At 32.6% G+C, this 25,000-nt stretch overlaps 1 protein-coding gene across 1 annotated transcript in view; it reads right to left on the bottom strand.

Annotated features, from left to right (window-relative positions):
- LOC137653230 (locomotion-related protein Hikaru genki-like) overlaps positions 1–25,000 on the bottom strand; it is a 384,986-nt gene that overhangs the window by 126,431 nt on the left and 233,555 nt on the right. Inside the window, exon 4 of the mRNA XM_068386598.1 lies at positions 9,946–10,051. Coding sequence (XP_068242699.1) covers positions 9,946–10,051 — 106 coding nt within the window. The remainder of the gene's footprint in view (positions 1–9,945; positions 10,052–25,000) is intronic.

Raw genomic sequence — 25,000 nt, 5'->3', positions numbered from 1 at the left:
CCTTATTCGGAATTAATTTACTTTCAATAAATAATTTGTTTTAATCTCCCTCCATAAAAGTTGCCTATTGTCAACGCATGTTCAATATATGGATGTAATGTTATGAATAAACTACAGGTAAGTTTTAATTTATTAATATTCCAATAAAGAAAATTTAATTGTGTTTTGTAATATTTAATCCCACATCGAGATTTTATTGAATTCATTCATCAACATTACGTCTAAATGTATTAGAACTTAATATAACTTCAGTTTCTAGTTTTTTTGTGGTATTGTAAATAGGAAGAGTATACGTATCTGATCTAATCTGACTGACTTCTACGTTAAATTGGGAGGCACCCATGCCACAGAAAGTCATTTTTTCTTGAAGAACAGTAGCAAACTCGCCTCGTTTTCCACGTATTGGGGCACAAAAAAAAATTTAGTCCTTTTAATTTCATCTGGATGAGACGATTGCATCATAGTTGATACTTTATGGTTATTTACAACAAAATATCTTGTATAAATGCTTCCCATAACAATTTCATGGGGTGTAGGTTGTAAGTTTTTACTCATATAAATGAATCCATCTTCATCCAAATATTTTCGATATTTATAATCTGAAATGACATTTTTTTCTTTCCCGAAGATTCTATAACAGGTTTAATATGAGGTAAGCCAGTAACAGGATTCATCAATATGCTAAGAGCATATTTGTTTCCTACAGTTATATAATTAAGCGCGTCTTTCATAGTAAATGAAAAAGAATTAATTAGAAATGGATTTTTTACCTTATCATATAATGCGTATCCAGTCATTAATACATTATGCAAAGTTCGGTGCTTTATATAAAAAGGGTTTACCATCAAATCTGGTAAAATTTTCTTTTTCGTTATTAAGTCTAAAATATATAGCATATTTTCATCGGCGATGATTTCTGTAATAACTGCCATATTTGTAGTAGTAGATTGTAGTTTATTACCGATAAAAGGTATAAACAATGTTGCATTAAATAAATATACTTTTAAATTACCAGCGCTACTAATATCATCATAAATTATTTCACATCGAAATTCATTCAACGATATGAATACCTTTTTTTTGGAGTAATGTGTATGTACAATTCCATATAATGAATATACGCCAGTTTTCCATGTTATGATAACAAATAGTTAACTTTTTTCATTTCTAAAGCTATTTCTTTTTTCTTTCCATTTCTTTTCGTAGGAATGGCCTTTATCACGAGTGTTGGTGAAAATATGTTTATATTTAAATATATAGTTTTTTATATTAATTAATGGGCTCATCATCCTGATCATTATTTCGTCCTGATCTAAATAACCCTATAGGTATACCCATTCTTGATATGCAAGATTTCTTGATCTAATATATAAAAGTTATATAAGAATTGGATAGAAAAGAATTATCATTATCACCGTATATAAGTTTTATCGTAGTTGTTTTGTATGACACGGATGTAAATTTTCCTTTGTCAATAAATTTCTTTCGAACAGCAATGCCATCTTCTTGATTATTCCATCCACCGGTGACTGAGATCTTAGGGAACCATCCGGGGGAATTTATGAGTTCTGTAGGATATGATTTTTTTTAATAAAAAGCTACATATTGACTTTTTATGTAATTCACCAATGGATAATAAATTAGAAGGTTTGCCAATAAAGTTCTTAACTGTATAAGCTGCGTGACCAACTCCTGATAAATGAAAATTTGTAGGAAAGGGTGTTATTCGGATAGAGGGTCCAAAAATATTAAACGGTGCAGGTATATATATATTTTTTTTAAATATAATTCTTTGGGTGAATGAAATAACCCATATTAATCTGACTTATAAATATTTCTGGTCATACTGGTACAAATCCAAACATTATCCACTGCTTGCTCTACTAATTCAATAAAAGGTATTAACGCCTTTAAAGCATTTGGAGTCATACGAAATAACTCGCATTATATATTTGCGTAAATAGTCTAATTGTTTTAGAGATAGCGTTTTAGGAATGATCGGAATAAAATTATATAACATCTGATTAGCGTAAATATATATACAATTTTTTCTGTCCTCGACTGCTGTAAGACATTCTGGATTAGAAACTACTTAGCATGAAGTGAATAATTTTAAAAGAGTAACCTACATGTTATCCAAAGCAGTCAAACTATAGGTAGAAATAAAAATTCTATTACAGATTCCAAAATTATTCCTGAATTTTTCGTTGTATCATCTGTTGTTATCAAATCAATAAAACCTACCTCATATTTACCGATATATTTAGGTTTTGTTGTTTTAGAGTCTTTAGTCAATAATTTTTGTAATGAACATACTGTACCGCAAACAATATAAAATTAATTTGTAGGGGCATTTCTTGTGAATCTACCAATTCTATGAACATCTAATTCATTGTTCGTTCCAATAATTGAAGGTATATCATGATTTTGAGGGTGCGATTTATTTTTTAATTACAACATAGTCTTTGTCTAAAATACTTGTTTGTGATATTGCAGGATCTATTTCTCCTCGTTTAATCATATGCTAAATATTTTCGATGATTGATGATTTAGTTAGAAGACCTCTTGGAAAATGAAACCATTTTATAATTCCAACAGTGAGGTCTTTATCATTTAAACATTTTTCCCTTCAACTATACCAACTAATAAATCTTCCGATTGTTCTTCAGCACTAGTGGCATTTGTTCTTTTTTATTTTATTTGATTTTTATTGATAATTTCATAACGTTTCTTCATTTACAAATCTTATACATGTGAATTAAATCGGATATAGTTATATTCCTTGAAGGAAAACTAACAGAATAATGTTTATAAAATAGACGTAACTGCTTAATAATAGAGTTTTAAGACTGCACTTTCAACAGTCTCAAAATGAAAAAGGTCGATAAATGACATAAAAAATATGTCCCATGGAATAAATATTTAAAGTGGTAACTTCTTGTATCGTCTTGTAATATAAATATTTATTTAGAATTGACCAAATTATGGTTGTTGACCCATTGTACATTATAAAATTAATATTATTATTGCTTCGTTTCTCATTATTGTTTTTTTTTTCTAGCATATTTAAAATGAATTTCACGTTTATCTACCCAAATAAATGATTTCATAAATAAAATGCTCTGATTGACCACAAAATTTCCTGGATACAAATCTCTAGGATAATCTGGGCAAAAAAGAAATTTTAAGGGAAAGGGTATAAATTTTGATTACATTTCACTGCCAATTGTTGATAAATTTCTTTTTTTTTTATAAAAAAAATATTTCTTCTTAACAAATGCCACATTCTCCCATCTTTCAAAATCAGAATGGAAAATAAAGTTTCTGTATCTTTGATGCCTAACAAGGATACAAGATTAAACAGGACACCTATTATGAATAATTTTACTTAAATAATATAATACTAATTCTATTTCATTAGTAATATTTACCGAATTATTAATTTCATGATACCATGAATTAAAAGTTATATCAGGATACTATGCATAAAATGCATTAAATCTATCCTCTTCAATTTGTAACTTAAGTTATGGAAAGCCTTAACATTAATTCCAACGAACTGTTATTTTCATCTTTTTTAAAGCAATTTAGCCAGGGTTGACATGGTATTTTCCACGGTCTACGTGACGTATTTAAATATTCTGTTAGATCTACAACTTCACTTTTGATACCCGTCATCATCTCTTTCTCTTCCATGTCATTTTTTTTTATTTTTATCTATACTACAATAAAAAAGTTAACACACACACACACACACACACACAAACACACACACGCACACACACACACACACACACACACACACACATATATATATATATATATATATATATATATATATATATATATATATATATATATGTATATATATATATATATATATATATATATATATATATATATATATATATATATATATATATATATATATATATATATATATATATACATACACGTGTGCGCTTGCTGTAAGCATTTTATGTGAAATAATAATTTTCTCAAAAAAGTTGTGGTATGCTAAATGGAGAAACATGAATAAGAACGAAAAAAACATTCTCTAACAAAAAATGTTTGCAAGTTACCTATAAATTATATTACACCCATATTTAAAATATACCCTCCTACAGTATTACCATTCCCCCGATAAAACATTGGAATTATTACGATAAATGTCCTGAAAAAGAAATTACTATATATAATAATGCAAATAAAAGTGTAAAGAAAGAACTTGCCATAAAATGATTTAAAGAAAATTACACCGAATATTTCAGAGTTAACGAAATGGTCTATGATTATGGTTGTGTAGATGAGCACTACAGTATCAAACAAAAGGCTTTGCCATAAGAATTTATTAGACAGAGTATTATTTTAGTACCCGAAGATTTAACTCCAGGAATTTTTCTTTTTATTATTAAATAGTAGTAGCAGCGATAGCAGTGATGATGATGATGATGAAAAAGAAGAGGGAGAAGAAGAAATTTTTCCAAAAGAGCAACATCACTTGAATGAATTAGAAAAAAATTCACACCCAACATAATCATTGAACTTTTTTTTTCGTAAAATACATTCGTTACCCTTAAACAATGATATTATTTATGCAAATACTACCGTAATGACTCATTATACTCCTGTAATCGTTTTAACAACTTTAAAATAAATTTCTCAAAATATTTTTAGTTTACAGTAAATGAAATTGGCATATATATCTGAAAAAGCGCAATATTATCGTACTCTTTCATATAATAATAATAATAATAATAATAATAATAATAATAATAATAATAATAATAATAATAATAATAATAATAATAATAATAATAATAATAATACTGATATTTTTAAGATTTTATCAAAGATTAATAGTAAAAGACTTTTAATAGAATTCGTTATTGAAATTTTATTAAAACCAAAATTTGAAGATGAAACATTGAATAGGAAAATTACATTACCATACGTATATCTTTCACGTTTTGAGAAGAAAATTTCATCTTACGCAGAATTATAATTTAAAAAGAAAATGATATTTAGTTCTTTTATAAAGCGATACAAACATGAATATATATATATATATATATATATATATATATATATATATATATATATATATATATATATATATATATATATATATATATATATATATATATATATATATATATATATATTATGGCTATATACGCTTACAGTTTCAGCCTAACTTTACATGATATTTTTGGTCATGCTTTATATAATAAACCTAAACTTATAGCTAAATTATGAGGAGCTTATACAGCAAATAAGGTTTCATCTTCTCTTCGTCTCTTTTATGAAGTTAAAGTATCAAAATTGTCATTTTGACAACAAAAAGACGATTAATAAATATGGTAGTCGTATCTTTTGACCCAGATTTAACTGAATCTACTAATATAACATTTACTATTTTGAAAGAAAATAAAATGAATTATAATATAGAAAAGGAATACAGAATATATGTAGATTCGAGTCATTCTCTCTTATTCAAAAAATTAAAGATATATTTTTTCTAACATTAACCTGGAGAAATTGAGGTTTTATTTAACGATTTTAGACTATTTTTATATTTAACCAGAGATACTTATGCTATAAAAAAAATCACTAAAGAAATGTTTGTTAAACGAACATTAACGTGAAAAGTATTATTTAGCTGTATACAGGGTTCAATACCTTCAGAACCTTTATTTCTATTAAATGAACGTTATGAGGTAATAGGCATTGCTTCTCTTTTTTGACAACTCAAATGTAGCTGTCTAATCAGTTTACTTAGAAAGAAAGTCTACTAAACTTCATCAACGAATATACCAAGATGATTATACAAAATCCTATCCTTTTATATTAGAATGTGAAATAACGAGTACCTAATTTAATAACAAGGAAAGAACAAACGATTATTCTCAATTGGACTGGCGTTTAAACGCTACTTTGTCTTACATTGCTACACAATCACATATTACTTTACCTAAATCTAGTAAACCTAAGCATATTACTAATCAAAGTGCGTATATTGAACAAAGAAAAAATTCTCGTAAAGCTTCATTCTACTTGAAATTTGACAGGATACAAGCAACACTCGTATTTTACAATAACCATTTTATTCCAAGTAATTAAAGTTTTTCTTATTCTTATATTCATACCCTTCCTGGAAAAAAGTTGTATATATTTTAAAAGCCTATAGTTTTTTACTAGAATCTAATTTAAATTCTGTGACAACTTCTAAAAGTGGATTACCAAAACCTAGTCCTCTTGTGATTATAGATATTCAAACATCTACTTTTACTGCTTTCAAACATATGAAAATCATCAAAATCTTGAAAAAGCATTTCCACCTTAAATATGTGCCTACTATATATTTTTCCCAGGTGAAATACCGTATAATGATAAATATGAAAAAAAAACTACATCACTTTTATTAAACAACATCCCGTTAATCCATAAAAATATTTATGAATTTACTTTAGACAATAAAAATAAAGCAAAAATTAATCAAATTATAAGACATCAACTTGATAAATATAAAACTAATTCCACTAAACTAATAAACATTGTTTTTTATTCATCAAATGCCACATAGACAGGTTGGATTTCTATTGATATTTTATTTATTCAAATAACTACTCATTTGTGGAGTTGTACAAGTGTACCTTCGTAAATGGCTTTGATGATCATAGGCGTCATCCTCTTCTCCGAAAAACTTAATGGCATTACTCGACATTTGATGTTTTATGGACATAGTAGTTATTCTTTCTGATAAAGCATTATTAATGATCGGTTCTTCGTCTTCATCAATATCACAATTTTTATCATTAAGACAAAATTTTTTTGAATTGACAGCAATGAACGACTTGTACTCGCTACTAAATCTGTTTATCTGATTTAGATAATAAGCAGTTGCTCCTTTTAAAGTTATAGTGGCCTTATGACATATATTAGTTAGACTAACGAGACCATGATTTTTTATGTAAACTACGTCAGGTATATAAACAATGTCAATAATAGGTTTACATGTATTTTTTTTTTTTCAGAAAAATCCCAAGTATGACGTTCTTTATCTAGTATCTTTTCAGGGTAGATTTTCCGAGCAAAATAAAAAACAACTTAATTTCTTTTATATTTCAAGGAACGTCCTATATCGTCTTTTAATTCGCAAAAATAATTCTTGTACATATCTTCCGATGATTTCAGCATTGCATGGTAATTACGAAAAAGTTCAATATGGTGTTCGTGAATAACTATTTGATATTGATTTTTTGACGTTTTAAAAGTATTATACCAATTGTGAATCGTCTGCGAACTCAATGTTGAATTAGGTACATTTCCTTTAGATCTTAAGTGTGTATTGGATGCTGTGGAAATAGTTTTACTCGAAATAGGAACGTCAGTCATATTTTTCAAAACAAGGCTATAAGAAGAGCGTTAATCTTTATTATTAATTGGAATAGCTTGAGATATAGCTTTGCCATTGCAATTGACAAACCATATATTTGAAGTATGAATTATACAATTCTTATTTAAGGGTGGAATTTCTAATCATTTTGAATGATCATCGATCCCCTGATAAAGGAAAGATAAAAGACCATATTGAGTATGATTAACCAATTTTTCCTGATCGATCATTGATGGCTGTTCTATATAAGGTTTATTTTTATTCTTTTTTAGAGTTATATTGATTTACATTAAAAGCTTGTAAGCCCAACATATTTCTGATATATTCAACCTCAGAATCATTACGATCAAATACATGCATACCAATTTCATATGATTTTAAAGTATCATTTCCTTGTTTTTTATAGATTAAGAATTCTCTGTTTTGATAGATATTGTCTTCATTATAATTATTATCTACTTCCTGAATATAATCCATATCTTCTTCCTCATCAACTTCCTCGGATGAATCTTCCTGACTATCACTATGCTTTAATTTTTTAGTTAAACAATCAACATCCAAATGCATATTTCTTTTTACTTTAATTCCTATCTGTTTAATCTTTTGTGTTTTATTATTTTAACTTCTATTCAACGTTTTTGCTTCTACTACATTTCACTTGTAATAACCACAGTTCAAAGTGCGATTTCTTCATAAAAAGTTTGTCATTATTTTGTTTTAAGTGACATTTTCCTCGTCAGAATTAATCATACAAATCTTTACCCCTCCCGAAAAGATATTATTCATTGCTAAAATTTGCGCTAAAATTCGGCTGTCGGGTAAAATGACAACTCCAGGTGTGAAAGCATGATTTCTAGAATATGAATCATTGCTGTGGTTTTGAAGTTTCTTTTCCTCTATAGCACACGTACTACTCCATGAATAAAAGGTCCTAAGTTATAAGGTATATGGAAAATTTTTCAATGTGAGCTGGGCATGATTACAGATATATAGCTGTTTGCTAAGCGTAGAAAGAACAATAGAACAGGTAAAATACACAGACGCTGCCAAAAATTTTAGAATAGTTGCTAGGAGCTAATTTAAATATTCATATTAACGTTGATTCATCTGAACTGTGTGTGTGCAGAAGGGAGCCTTAATTACTTGGGCTTGTGTGTGCAATTCCAACGCGCACATAAAAAAAAAAATATATTTTGTTTTCACCAATGGCAACCTATTGACACTGACTTTGAGATCGCTGTCCTTACATATCTTTTTTTTTTTTTTTTCCCTTTTTTGAGGGGTAGGGGAAAAATATAATTTCGCAGACGACATCCAGGAAATGAGGTTGTCAATGCTCAATTTCAAAGGTCCATTGAATTATGTGCAGTAACATGGTCGAAACCCTTTGATCCCCATTGAAAGTCTCCCTTGACTTTTTATGCTTTTGAATTCAGCTATCATGATCCCTTGGATTAGGTTCTCGAAGTTCGCGCTGTCTGATTGAAGATGAACCTTTGTTGGTGAGGGATGTCTCCCTTTAGAATTTACAGACATTCCATGAAAAAAATTATTTTCAGAAATAATCCGGTGAAAACAGGAAGATGGTGGATGCCATTCCAGTACTTAATTTTCTAGGTAGTGCAGTACTTGATTGTTGTATGTTGGGGTCGTATGACTAATTAGTTCATCCATCTGGAAATGGGAGACAGCTTTTGCTAAGGTAAGAAGTATTGGTGGAATTGCCACATTAACTACCTTTTCCTTGACCCCCAAAAATTAAAGAACCTATCTGAAACAGGACTGTCATGTAAGCGATAGACTGTGATTAGAGGTGCTCCCAGATATTACATAGTCCTAGTCTCTAGCGACCCAGATGTAGCTTGGATGGGAAAAAGGGGCTGTTTAAGTTGATTCTTACTAAACTAGGAAGGTTTTAAATCTGGTCGACGGAGTGAAAAGGTCAGATATGACCGAGTACGAATAATTTCTCTGACAATTGGAAGTAACATCAATGTAAGGTGCTTCCTCCAATATGATTCGAAATTACTTTTTCCGCAATCTCTTCTAAGTTTTCAATCTTGTAGCTCTGTACATTTTTTGCGACATGGTCTCTCTCTCTCTCTCTCTCTCTCTCTCTCTCTCTCTCTCTCTCTCTCTCTCTCTCTCTATATATATATATATATATATATATATATATATATATATATATATATATATATATATATATATATATATATATATATATATGACAGAGAAAACACTCCCATATTTACCAGTTTATTGCACCTTTTTTAGCCTACACTTTAAACTTTTATCGTTAAATTTTTCATGTCTATCCTAATTTTTCCTTTTATGTAACGTTCAATTTAACTTTAGTTTGTATCTATGGATATGCATATCGTTCTAATTATATGTGATGTCATCTAAAAACCAAAAACGCTATCAATCATCAAATTCTATTTGTATTATTTCGTTGGGCAAGGCTGTATGTTTATTAATCTTTTATTAGTGTAGGGATATTCCACGCCTGTGCAATAATCCGTAACGTGATAATCAATACTTACCTTGCTGCAGGGAACAGAGTGGGCCTACCCACCGCCCGTCGATGCACTTAATCTTACAGACTCTCTTTTCGTCGAATGGGCCCACCACGCCCATAAACATCACTTCCTGCAGGCAAAAGAGAAACCAATTATTCGTGAAGTTATTGTTATCTACGTAATTTGTTAGAAACTATACGTACAATTTTAATCTAAGTTTTGGATTCTTTGGATGCTACTATTTTGGAGATAAGATAGTTTGAGAAAAATAGTTATATTCTAGTCTGAAAATAATTGGGCACAACAAATTTTGTTTCACATGAACAATTGGAATTTTCTTTTTGTCTAATAGTAGAAATGGATATTCATATAAATAGGAAAGTGTATGAGTTTACAAAAGCAATATTAAAGTGTAGATAATTTTAAAAATCATATTTTACAAGTTTTATAAACGGATAACCGCCTGCACTGCGTAAACAGTATGGATGATGTATATTCTATGATTTTCTTATAAATATACATAATTCTGAGAGATGCTTGTAAACTGTTAATAGATGTATGAATTTTCATATCATTATTATTATTATCATCATTATGATTAGGCTGATACATTGTGAAAATCTTACAGTCTTATGTTTATCTGATGGGCAATTGCATGAAATGATGAATGCTGATATTGCAAACAGATTATTGTATTTATGATGAACTACTACTACAAGAAATGATTTAAATGAAGTAATAAGTAACTGTAACTTTTACCTAATAACTATGAAATCAGACCCTTTTTCAATTTATACAGTCTGCCTTAAAATCTAGCACGCCATGCATTTTGCGTATTTTTTTCCCTCCTCTTCTTGTACTTTCGTTCAATTCCGATTTCTTTATGCCTTGAAAATAGCTTCTTGATTGCAACGAAGGGATATCATTAGACTAAGAGTCACTAAGATAGTGATTGGGACGCTGGCGAATATTTGAATTCAGAATGTATGAGAGAATGATCTGCAAATAAATTAAACGCCTTAGATCTAATGCCACTGAACTTGCGTTGATATTTATGTAATTTTTTTAACTATACAAGAACGGTCTTTAGTGAAAGTTTTTGAGATTTTTCTTTTTAACAATTATTTATCTATAAATCTAATTATGTCTTGAGTTACCCCTCCACTGATATATAACTTGAAACACTGAGTAATAATTTATATTATGGGATAGCACTGACTACGAATAAGTACCATTTCTGATCTCCCAAACTCTACATATGCAAAATTGTCTAATTTCTTGGAAAGTCCTTATAGCATGTCTTGATTTTGTCAATATTATTGTTTTACGTTTTCTTAAAATCTTTTTTGTGGATAGGCTATCAATATAAGACTTTTGTACCAAACTTGATTTCAAAGAACTTGGCCATAGTCCCAGGCACATTGTCATTTAAATTGATGAATTTTCCTTGAAAAAATTCATGCAGCCAATTACGTTATTGAATTCAAGACGACAATTACGAGATGAAAGTAATTTTCTACCAGTATTCATATCCTGAAATAGTATAGAGATGAGAGAATATAAATTGGTGTAATTTGTGGACTGCACATAAATACGAAAGAAATGTGGTGATGAAGGAGATATTTAAATTACATTTACCGACAGAGATCATCCTTTGGAGGTCTTTCTTCCAATACACAGTTTTATACTTAGTCTTATGATTACTTGAAGGATTATGAACCTTTTCACTTTGTGACATATAATTGAGACAAATCATAGGTCGATGACTGTTCAAGTGGGAGTTCTTTTTTCTCCATCTAGATATAAAAATTCTGGAAATAAACAATGTTAATAGATGTATGAATTTTTATATTTGCTCTCTCTCTCTCTCTCTCTCTCTCTCTCTCTCTCTCTCTCTCTCTCTCTCTCTCTCTCTCTCTCACGAGCGCACAAACAAACCTAAAGACCTTGTCTAGTATTCTTTCTTGAGTAAAAGTAAAGTAAACTAAGCAATCTTTATATTTTCTTTTTGAGTGAAAATAAAAACAGGCCAAACACAAGACGTAGTTTTGTTTTTGGAATGATAATTATACAGAAATTACCTGTTGAATTTTCGTCAACCCTCATTCATCACCAACTTAAAAAAAGTTAATCCGTTCGCCCACTTGCTCGAGGACATAAAAGAAAAGGTAGTTCTCAAACACGCTCTTAGTCCAGTTCATCTGGCTGCACCTTATGATCACGCTCCGTCTCGGGATTATAGACTTGTTCCTTACCTTACCTCTTCAGACAAGATGTTTACTAGGTAAACTTTACTCCAAATACTTATTGTTTTACAGGGCGTACAAAAAGCACCTGGTGGATAATTTATGTCAATATGTTTATACGGTTCTTGAAAACATCTGTTTACCTTTTTGTATATATATATATATATATATATATATATATATATATATATATATATATATATATATATATATATATATATATATATATATACAGATAACTTAAAATTGTTGTTTATACAAAGGAGACGAAATAATAGCACGCATTTATTCGTTATCTCAATTTTTCTTGATACATTAAGACTACGTTGACACTCACTGTCAATAACCCACAACACTTACTCTTTTCCTTACACAGTACAGCCTCTTGACTATAACTCAACCCCCCCCCCCTTTTTTTCTGTCGACCCTCTATCCTAAATAGGATATGACTTTTCCCAGCATATAGGTGTAATTCATTTCACACGATAGCAAATTATTTATAGCTATTCTCTAAAAACTTTATTAGACTGTGTCATCGAAAGCCTTCATGAAAGACGGTTGTTTATCAATGAAGTTAAAAAAGGTTTTTCCGCTAGAGAAGACTGGGTCTGGGACTCATCAACATACAGTAGAATGTGGAATGTGTGCGCATGTTGGGATGGGTAAGACCAACAATAAAATAAAAGTCGTTACACCAAAACAAAATAATAAAACCAAATTAGAGAGCATAATTCAGCGAACTGCAACAAAATATAAGAAATAATCCAAATTTTAATAGTTGAATTAAATAAATGAATTCTAAATACTTCGATCGGCAAAATGAAACTAATTAATTCTCAGTAAACATTAATTAGTCCACTGACATTACCAAAGCTCTCCACCAGCTTTATGCCTTCAATAATCATTATTATTTCTTTTTTTTTTTACATTAGTAATTCATTCATGAAAAAAAAAATATTGGAACTAATTGAAATGCACCACATAATTACTCTATATTAATTTCTAGGCAGGCATTGCAATACACGGGCAGAAAGCTCCATGTATATACGTAATAAAGACTAGTCTTTTCTCTTTTTCTAGACTGCAACTGCCATTTGTCCAAAGCATTCCTTGACTGGATTCTGTCCAGTGCAGACCTACTACAGGTTAACAAATATTTCTTTATGACGGAGGAAGGTCCGGTTTTAAAGGATAGTGAAACCTGCTTGCTGGGGTGCCTAGACTTCATCTTCTGACTCCCTCTCGACCGTCATTTTCCACTCTGGAGTGGTTCGAGACTCTTTCGTCTCATCTTCATCATCCCAGCATGGTTATCATCCCCATTATCTTGAAGGAGAATCACGATGTTTTAGATCATACTCTTGCAAATTATTATCAACTCTTCAAAACGTGCTGCCAACGTAAAAGTCTGTGCTCTACTGTAGTGTCGGTTCGATCTAACCAAATAGAACATACTTCAAAGCAAAAAGCCGATAATTGTAGCATGATAATATCAACTCTATTAATATTACCATTATTATATTGTCAGGTTTTATACCAACGTCAATGATTGAAGATACACATGCAGTTGCCATCCTTATGTGATCCATTAGGGCCTATAAATACCTGTGATGCCGCTAAATAAAGCTAGTTGTATGAGGATTTGCTTTTGATAAATCTTTCATCACTCCCGTTACGTAATATATACCTGATACAGGCAAACTCTTTCTACTCTGTTTCACCAAATTAAATTCAGTTCAAACTAACATATCAATATTCAATGCAAAATCTGAGAAATACTGCAGTTCAGACCACATAACCAGATAATTATTATTATTATTAAAAGGAGGAGATTAACTAGCAGCCAAATGAGTAAAAATTGACTCTCGCTGAACTTACCTGATTAATTTTGTGCAAACGCACACACATTAGCATACACATCCATTGGTTGTAATGGCTATTGGGAATGGACCACAATATCAAGATGAACTCGATATGTTTTAATCTTGCACATTGCACAACAGTTCCATAAGACTTAGTATGATTGTATGCATGGCATATTAATGAAATCTATATTTTTCTTCATGATTTTCATCTCTTTCTATTAGCAATGACTTGTCCACATATGAAAATCCCAGGCATATGCACAGTTTGGATAACTTGCTAAACCAAAAGAGGGAGAAATGTCCCTTCTAATTGAAAATTAGGCCATGATCTTTAGGATCATGAATGGTCCGTGTTTTCAGTAGTAGCTGTAGAGAAGGACCATTAGACTTCGAATTACTATTAGGTGATGTTGGAGGAAAATGAGGAGGAAAGGCTACATCATGACACCAGAGCAAGGTAACTCGTCTTCATTCTGGTAGATTTTTTTTTCTTCTTGATTGTTCTTCAATTTTTAGGGAGAGGCATTAAGAAGGGAAAGCTAGAACAGGCAAAACTTGTTTATCTTTTTTTTTTTTTTCACCTAATCGTCCGATCGCTATGAAAACGAATAGTAGTTGTTCATCCGGTTGAAGAAGTCGACATCCTTCATGCAGTTGATTTAATGTGTGATGACTCTTGAGAACGAACTGCTCGGTGCTGTCATTGCATGCGTTCAAAATCTGGCTGACAAGCTTAATATCCTACGAGCATATCACGAAGGTGTCTTTCCTCCTGAATGCTATCTCTCCATGATACCACCAGGACTAAAATTATGTTAGGTAAATTTACAGTTTCATCCATTATGGGGAAACTGGAATAAAAATATATTTGTTGCATCAGAAATAGTGTAGTTCCAACGGATTTAACGTTCATTTTGACCGCAAACCATCCGATTTAGAGATTTACTATGTAATTGTAGTTAAAACAACAAGCTGTTTCAGAATGCAGAAAGACCCTACTTCATCCCAACAATTATGGGGGACACCAGGTGGGAACCGGGGTTTTGGATGGGGGGGGGGGGCGTCAAATGATATTTGCAATAAATGAATAATTATCCTTCCACCACCCCTCCCCCTATACCCCTACCTAGCCCTACCGGGGGGGCTCCGCCCCCCCTGCGACCCCCCGTTAAGGCCACAGTGATTTTCAGGGCACTACTGAACCTAATAAACCCACCTAACCTAGCCTAGGGGCCCTTTACCCCTACCTAGGCCTACCGGGGGGGGGGGGGGGGGGGGGGGGCTCCGCCCCCCCTGCGACCCCCCCCCCCCTTAAGGCCACACTGATTTTCGGGACACTACCGAACCTAATACAACCACCTAACCTAGGGCCTTGTACCCCTACCTAGGACTAGCCCCTGCGACACCCCCCCCCCCCTTTACAGCCACTACCTAACACATCCATCAAACCAAATCCAAAGTGATGGTAATGCTGTATACATCGTTAAACTATCACCATTATAATATACTCTATGAATTAATGAAGCTTACCTTAAACTGTTGGTTCATAAAGATGTGCTGCTGCTTTGAGGAAAACGTGATGCCGTTGGGAAGGTTCCTTGACATGCAGGACAATTTTTATTTTGTAAAATTGAATTGTGTCTCTGGCACAATTCCACTAGTTTTTCAATATTCCCCGAATAAGTTACAACAAATTTATTGTAAGTTAGGAAACAGTCAGGACAAGAAGATGGAATTTCAACTTCTCGTGCAACATGAGATGACGTGCTTACCATTGCCTCCATGTCTAAGAACGAAATGAAATGCTTGGGTAAGATAATATATTGTCGCGCTGTTGTATTGTCGCGCTGTGATTGGCCAAACATGTATGACGTCATAGTGGATAAGCGCTGTGATTGCCCAAACGTGTAAGACTTCATAGTGGACTAGTTTGTCTGCGGATTATAGTGGTTACAGGGCTCATTTAAGCAAATACAAGACACAGTCAACAATAACAACAGACTTAGAAAAAATCTGGGAGGAAGACATGAGTAGCGTGAGTTTCATCGTCAATATATAAAGAACTAGGCATTTGCGACAGATAATATTATACAAAAATACTACAAAAGACTTGCTTTACTCGGGAAATATATTATTATAATAGATTTCCCATAATGGTTGAAACTGTAATAATACCTTATGTTGTGGCCTACGCTCAGTTCAGTGGTCTCGCAAAACAGAGATTGCCACTAGAATGAGCAACATTTTTCTACATCTATTGCATGAGGGTGACATAAAAATAATATTTATTCACTAAAACATGTTAATTTTTTTACTAAAACCTGACCCATTCGCTACAAAACGATGTGACACAAAGATGAAGAAAATCTTCAGTATATCATAAAATCAGGGATGTAACCCAATAGCCTTGCACAAAAAGTGAAATTTTATTCTGTATTTTGCTTGATGCATCAGGTTACCTTGAATGTATGCTTCTGTAAACTCACTGTCGTTGGTTTGCTCTTGTGAGTTTACAGAAGCATACATTCAAGATAACCATGCAGTATATATTTAGTTTTATAAAAGAAAGATACCAACGGATAATATTTGATGTTGCACGTGACTACCTTTTCTCAATTAACATGACTTATTTTTCAAAAAAAGTTAGCAATTACCATACAAGTTAACTGTGTACGTTTACTTGTAAGTGTAAATGACAGTTGCTGACTTCGTAGTAAACAGTATACTATTTAGATAAAGATTTTATAGCATGTGGAAACTAAGGAGTACCTTGAAACACAAGATTTCTGGTTAACAGGAGTATCATTTAATACCCTCATCATGAAACAAAAATTAATTATATTACGAACAACGATGACAGAAATAGCAAAAACCTCTGGTTCCATAAAAAATCGAAACATTTCAAATCTGCCAAACATGCCTTGGAGGTTTAATATTGCTGAACTTTATTTATATAAAACTTAGACCAAAACTTATTCGGTATTTCACCAGGACCAGCTGGGAATCGTTATCACACGTTAATTTCTTACTCTGCAAGGAAAAGACTTCACTCTTATCAAGAGGATTCTAATTTTCTGATTGCAATGGGAAATATGTCTTCATGACAGGTGTCTTCGTTTTGCAGAAAAAAATGACGAAAATATGGAGACTACAAATAGTTTTTCTTTCATTTCCTGAATATGTTTTATGATTCTATCTCTCTCTCTCTCTCTCTCTCTCTCTCTCTCTCTCTCTCTCTCTCTCTCTCTCTCTCTCTCTCTCTCTCTCTCTCTCACTTGAGAATATAACTGTTGAATAAAAGAAGGGACAAAAGATTACCTATGGCCTTACCAAAATATTGTTTATAGCTATATATATTATAAATAAATCTATACTTTTTAATGGAGATTACTATGAACAAGTTTCTGGTCTGGCCTTGGGTAATCCTTTGTCACCTCTTTTATCCAACATATATATGGATTTTTTTTTATTTTACATTGGTTCTTTCAGTGTGGTTTTCCCAAATTGTTTGTTATCATTATGTTGAAGATGTTTTGGGTATTCTAGAAGAACATTTTAACCTCAAGTGTTTTGTGTCAATCATTAATTCATTAGTACCATCCATAAACCTCACTACAGAAAATAAAGAAAATAACAATATCCCATATTTAGACGCTTTGATGGTTAGACAAGAGGATAAATTTTAGTTTTCCATACATAAAAATCCTACCAATAAATTTTCATTTGTGGATTTTTACTCTCGTCACTCGAAAAATATAAAGTACTCCTTATTTTCCTCCATGTAACATAGGACACTTAGAATATGTAGCTCTGAGTACATAAAGAATGAGTTCACTAAAATTGAGGAAATTGCTACTAATCTCTGCATACCAAAGATTTTCTAGACAACTGTATGAATAAATGTACAAAAACCTTTTATGGTGTCCAGCTACAGAAAAAAGAAACCCTTAATAAAATACTTTGTTTGCCTTTCCATTATTGCCTTTTAGAGGAAAGACACATTTTGAAAAATAAAAAATAATATATATGTATATATATATATATATATATATATATATATATATATATATATATATATATATATATATATATATATATATGTATGTATGTATATACATATATATACAAACATATATATATATATATATATATATATATATATATATATATATATATATATATATATATATATATATATATATATTAAGTAATGTTTAAATATAATTATACTCTAAAAAAATATATTGATTGAGAATAGTTCTTAAATTACAATAATATAGTATGTAGCATTCCTTGTTCACATTGTAACTTGTTCTAGGTCGGCCAAACATCCAAAAGCATAGAGGTTCTCTTAATAATGCCTTACCCTTCGACTGGTATGGATTTAGTCATAGAAATGGCTGATCAGAGTCGTATAAGATAATCAATGTAAATGACCATGCCCAAAGGAATATTCTTGAATCTTTTTCAATCTACTGAACCGAAGGCCAAGATTTAAATCTAAGCCGTGGTCTGCTTAGTGTTAATCTGGTATTATTCTTTTATCTAATATATAATTTTCTTAGAATGACCAAGAAACTGACAAATGTGGGATCCCATTCTTTTACATAAAAAAAGATATCTTTACAAATGTATTCTTAGTGTTGATTCTATTGATGTCCATAATGGAGGAAAGTACTAACTCTAACCTAGTAAGTCTTTCTATTGTTCCTGTCTTGACCATAACATACTCATATACACATACGCGCACGCACACATACACACACTATATATATATATATATATATATATATATATATATATATATATGTACTGTATATATATACCAAAATTTTGAAATATCCGTATATATGTTTGTAATCTTACTGTAGTAGATAATACAAAAATGACTCTTAACATATATTTAAATTTTCCTACTTTTATGTGTCACTCCTGATGACTACTGTATTGAGGTATGAGGCGACAAACACTATCGAGTAACATTCGTGGCTATTGGTTATATATTGAATAGGTTCAAAATAATGTCTTTATATAATTCATATTACATATATACATGTATACATACATACACACATACATACATACATGCATGAATATATATCATTACCACTCGTGATTTTAATCAAAGCAAATATTAACCACAATGGCATTTGATATCGAATTCTACCTTTGGGATTGTATATCCACTGGAAATTCATTTATGATAACAGCTTCTGACTGGACAGATATTCAAACCTATGCCTCATAGCTGGCTTAGTCCCAGCTAAGAGGCATAGTATCTAATCTCTGCCCAGCCAGAAGCTTTACAATAAAAGGATTTCCATTGGCTATACGATCCCAAAGGTAGAATTCGATATGAAATGCTATTGTGGTTGATGCATACATTGATTAAAATAACAAGAGGTAGTAATATATATTCATGTATATATATATATATATATATATATATATATATATATATATATATATATATATATATGTATGTATGTATGTATGTATGTATATATGTATGTATGTATGTAACAGAAATTATAAAAAGTCATTCTTTCTAACCTATTCATGATGTAACTGACACTCACAAGTGTTACTCGATAGTGTTTGTCACCTCATACCTCTATACAGTAGTTATCAGGAGTGACCAGTACTTAACTTATTATCATCATTCAATTAATAAAGCTACAAGTATTACACCAATAACACTCAATACCTGATAAAATTCCACTTCAATCTTGTTCATAGGCATTTCTACTTGCCTATACGTGTTAGCAAGTAGCTATCTTTGAAAACAAAACATATATAATGACAGTTCAATTATGTCATTGTCTCCTGGTTGCTGCAATATGTTAAATATTGGGAAAGTTTTAATAAAGACTGTTTGGCACCCTTCAAGATTAGTTAGCCATAGTCTAAACGATCTGAAAAAAACAATAGGGGAAATTTTACATTTATTATATATTACACTAAATTTTCATTCTCAACAAATCTAGATAGCAAATATTATATCAGAAAATCTTCTGTATGGAGCTTCTCTCACTAGTTTACTATTGAATAAAAACAAAATAAAAGTGTTCTGAGTATAGGTTTGATGAATTCGAAGAAAAAAATTAAAAAAAGGGAAGTGTTTAGACTAATGACAAATTGCAAATGCCACGGGGAAGTAAAATTGCAAGGAATCCTTTCAGGGTAAAGAAAAGAGTAATTATTGAGAGAGAGAGAGAGAGAGAGAGAGAGAGAGAGAGAGAGAGAGAGAGAGAGAGAGAGAGAGAGGGGGGGAGAGAGGGGGGGAGAGAGCCAAATGAACAAAGTCTGCCTTCGAGGCATGAGAGTAAGTAAAGAATTCATTTCTTAGACACAAAAGCGCTTTTATTTTTTTTCTCCAGTGGCGAGGAAATGTCAAAGGAATAGCCTTCAGAGAGTCCTTGAAAAGGCTTTTGTTTCTTTGATGTGTAAAGAAGAACACGTATTTTTATGCATGAGAAAGGCATTTGGATACTTCCATTGTTTCTTTACCCGACATCATACAAAAATACATTTCATATGCACATGTGCTAGTTTTGTGTTAAAAAATATTTCTTTTTCAAGTAGGTAATTATTATAAAAATTAGTTTGCATTTCACTAAAATGTAGTTTTTTTTTTGAAATATTAAGTTATGTAAAAATATTTTTTTTAAAGGACAAATCTTGGATTTTACTTAGATTCACTATTATTATTATTATTATTATTATTATTATTATTATTATTATTACTATTATTATTATTATTATTATTATTATTATTATTATTATTATTATCATTATTATTATTATTAAAACCAATATCCTTTCAATATTCACAGCATTAATGTGAGCATGGTCTATATAGATTGTAACAATATTCCATAGTATTACATACCAAAAGAAGATCTAGTACATAAATTTATACAGACCTTAATCTTATTACTAGTTTATAGAGATATATGGATGACTGTAACGTTGTCTATATAATAAGCTTTTAATTAATCACTTAAAATTTTTCATCATATAAGGAATATCAATTGGATATTCAAGTCATTGTCATATTTAGTTTGTGGTACCTCTAAAGCAAATGAATCTATTTTTAAAGATAAATGTTTTTGAAGGAATTTGAAATTGTTCGAGAAACATTAAAAGCCATTGAAATATCATCTTTAGATCAAAATATGAAACTAGTCAATAAGGAAAGGACGCGTAATCAAAATAGATTTATATAAGGAAGCAATCTCAATTATAAAGTCACCCGGTTATACAGAATATTACCTAGTGCTTCATGTAATGTATAGTCGCCAAGATCGAAAAAGTATTGTAGTTTCGATTGCAAAAACATTTTAATCACGTTATTGAGTAAAGATTTATCTTTATATTGCTAGTGTAAGTGACGAAGTCTCTGGTGTCATTAAAAATAAGTACACACAACTATAACCTGGTGTGACTGTAGATTCTTGTGAAGTCCTAGCCACTGGAATCTCCGAACTGGAGATAGCCGGGACTTCTAGAGGTTGATATGGAAGCCCAGAGACTAGTAATTTCAAGGAGTTTATGCTTTAACTGAAAGAAATAAAATTTGACCATAAAATTAACCCTTTCTATACAACCAAGGAGCATAAATTGTGGGTACCGTCAAACAAGCACTCTTTTGTGTAGACTTAACAGTTCCTCTGCCACTCAAAGACCAGAGGAAAAGGCAACTGTTTCAGCTAATATTTTTGACAGTACGCATGAAAAAGAGAAACTCAGTCCTCAATCCTGTTTTCCTAAATCCAAAATATCTAAATAAGAATGCTCAAGAAAATTATCTGATTTGAATACTGATCTCTGGCACCGAATATAAATTAGTTCGTTACATATGTTACACAATATATTTCATAATTCTGACTATCTAATACATTCAGATCTTCCCGGACAGTACCACCCTGTTCGTAATACTAGATATGTAGTTAACACTAATAGTCAGGCTTTCTCCATCATGAGGTTCTATACTGCACAGTACACTTGAAGTTTTATTCCAGCTGTGACCAAGTTGTAGAATGATCTTCCTAATGGGGTTGGAGATTCGGTAGAGCTTCAAAAGTTCAAACTTGCGGCAAATATTTTATGATGAACAGACTGGTGTAAGCCTCTTTTCATAGTGTATACATTGTTGTGAAAATAAAAAACCTGTCATAGGTTATAGGTTGTATTGCACACAAAAAAAGGAGTCACCTCCTGAAACAATAGAAACAGCCACTATTACAACACGTACTACTTCACATGTACAATAACAAACAAATACATCAAAGTAAGGGCCAGCAACACAGGGACATCCACAAGCAATAATATGCACGAAGACACACAAATAGCAACATAATAAGCTGGTAAATGCAAGCAGAGAAACACAACGTACATGAGAGCATAAATGTAAAACTACATTGAACATGTATTACCACATTCTCCCCACCTATGAAATTCAAGCAGCATAATCATCAAAATACTTAGGAGCCCGCCGGGTCCTTTCGGACCTCCGGAGTGGTACAGGTGTAGTGCCTTGACCAGACGCAGCAGGAAGCTCTTGAACAGCACTTTCCCCGGATGTAACGTCATGAGTGACTTCTTGAAGAGCAGGTTCCGAGCTTGCTCTAGCATCTGGACGGCGCACCTCAGACTCTGATATACCTAGAGACTCTAGAGATTGCGGCAGTGAAGATCTGGTGGCCTCCACGCTGCTACTATCATCACCACTTAAAGGTGCTAGATGCCTCAAAGACACAGTGGACTCTCTACCATCAGGAAACTTGACATGAGCATATTCAGGATTAGCTTCTACTATTTCTACTTCATCTACTAGAGGGTCATTCTTGCTGTGCCGTACTTGTCGTCTTAATAGAGCGGGACCTTTGGTGATGAGCCAGGTAGGCAACGTACGACCTGACGTGGACTTCCGAGGATGCTTTAGGAAACGCTCGCGTTGTGTACAATTAGTTGACGTACATAGCAGAGAACGGATAGAGTGAAGTGCATCTGGGAGGACAACTTCCCATTTCGAGACATCAAGATTCCTTGTTCTGAGAGCTAACCGAATGGTTTTCCATATGATTCTATTGTACCTCTCCACCTGGCCATTGCCCCTTGGGTTGTAGGGCGTAGTGCGACTGGTAGCCACTCCTTTCTCTAGTAAGAATTTCTTCAGTTCTTCTGACATGAAAGAGGCTCCCCTGTCTGAGTGTATGTATGCTGGCATTCCGAATAGTGCAAACAGTTGTACCAAACACCCGATGATAGCACCAGCAGTCATGTCTGAACAAAGGAACGCAAAAGGGAACCGTGAGAATTCGTCAATGACTGTGAGCAAGTATCTGTTTTTCGACTGTGACGGAAGGGGCCCCTTAAAATCCAAGTTCAATCTCTCGTATGGCTGAGTAGCTTTCACCAGATGGCCATCATCAGGCTTATAGAGCTGAGGTTTGACAGTAGAGCAGATTGGACAAGAAGCAGTAACCTTCTTTACATCCTCAACAGAATAAGCCAGGTTCCGAACTCGGATGAAATGCACCATCCTTGACACTCCAGGATGACAGAGACTTTCATGCAGTTGTCTGAGTTTGTCTGTAGCTACAGCACCACAGACACGCGAGAGAGCATCTGCAGGAATATTTTCCGTACCTGGACGATACACTATATCGTAGTGGTAGCATGACAGTTCAATGCGCCACCTGGCTATCTTGTCGTTCTTTATTTTGCTTGAAGATCTTGTGTCGAACATGAATGTTACACTTCGCTGGTCAGTAATCAGCTTAAAGTGATGACCAATTAGGTAATGCTTCCACTTTCTGAGGGCCTCAACTATGGCATAAGCTTCTTTCTCTACTGAAGAATGCCTTTGTTCACTGTCAGAGAGAGTGCGAGAGAAGAACGCTACAGGACGTCCATTCTGAGTGAGAGTAGCGGCAATGGCATGGTCTGAGGCATCTGTTTCGACTGTGAAAGGGGATGTAGGATCAATGGCTTGCACCACGGACTTCGCAATTTCATTCTTCAATTTCTCAAAAGTCAGAGAAGCTTCAAAAGACAATGGGAATCTCGTGGAGTGTGAAAGAGGCCGGACCTTCTCAGAGAAGTTGGGTATCCATCGTGAGTAATGAGCAAGCAACCCCAACATTCTCCGAAGAGAGGCAGTATCCTTGGGAAGGGGTAGACTCAAAGAGAGGCTGCAGTCGTTCTGGATCAGGTCTGATCTCTCCGTCCTTTATAGAGTATCCCAGAAGGTTTATAGACTGCGTCCTGAAATCACACTTGTCATGATTAAATGTGAGGTTGTAATCCCTCGCCACTTTCAAGAAATGATTTAGGTTTTTGTCATGCTCCTCTTCCGTCTCTCCACATACAGTCACATTGACCACATAAGCAAATGCCCCTTCCACCTTTTCTTTTGCAAGGATCTGATCCACAACTCGTTGGAAAGCGGCCACTCCGTTCTTCACACCAAATGGGATTCGATTGAACTCGTACAGCTTTCCACTCGCCTCAAAAGCAGTGTACAACTTTTCGTCTTCTCTTATTGGCACTTGGTGGTAGGCGCTCTTCAGGTCCAAGGTGCTAAACACTTTATATCTTGAGACATTATTCACTGTTTCATCGATCCGAGGCAAAGGGTAAGCATCCAGCTCAGTAAACCTGTTTATAGTTTGTGAATAATCAATCACCATTCTCTTCCTGCGATTGTGCCCTGCAGTGATCAGCACCTGGGCCCTCCATGGAGACTGGCTGGGTCTTATTATTCCTTCTTGTAGCATTCTACCAATTTCAGTTTTGACAAATTTCTTATCAACCTGAGAGTAATGTCTAGACTTTGCCGCAATGGGTCTGCAGTCTGATGTCGGATTGCTGAAGAGTGCGGGCGCAACCAACTTCACTGCTGCCAGCCCACATATCTTGAGTGGTGGGCGTGCTCCTACAAAAGCCATTTCTAGAGCAGAA

This window comes from Palaemon carinicauda, chromosome 14 (genome assembly GCF_036898095.1).
Source record: "Palaemon carinicauda isolate YSFRI2023 chromosome 14, ASM3689809v2, whole genome shotgun sequence".
Taxonomy (NCBI): Eukaryota; Metazoa; Arthropoda; class Malacostraca; order Decapoda; family Palaemonidae; genus Palaemon; species Palaemon carinicauda.
Note: the sequence above shows the minus strand (reverse complement) of the source record. Positions and strands in the feature narration are given on the sequence as shown.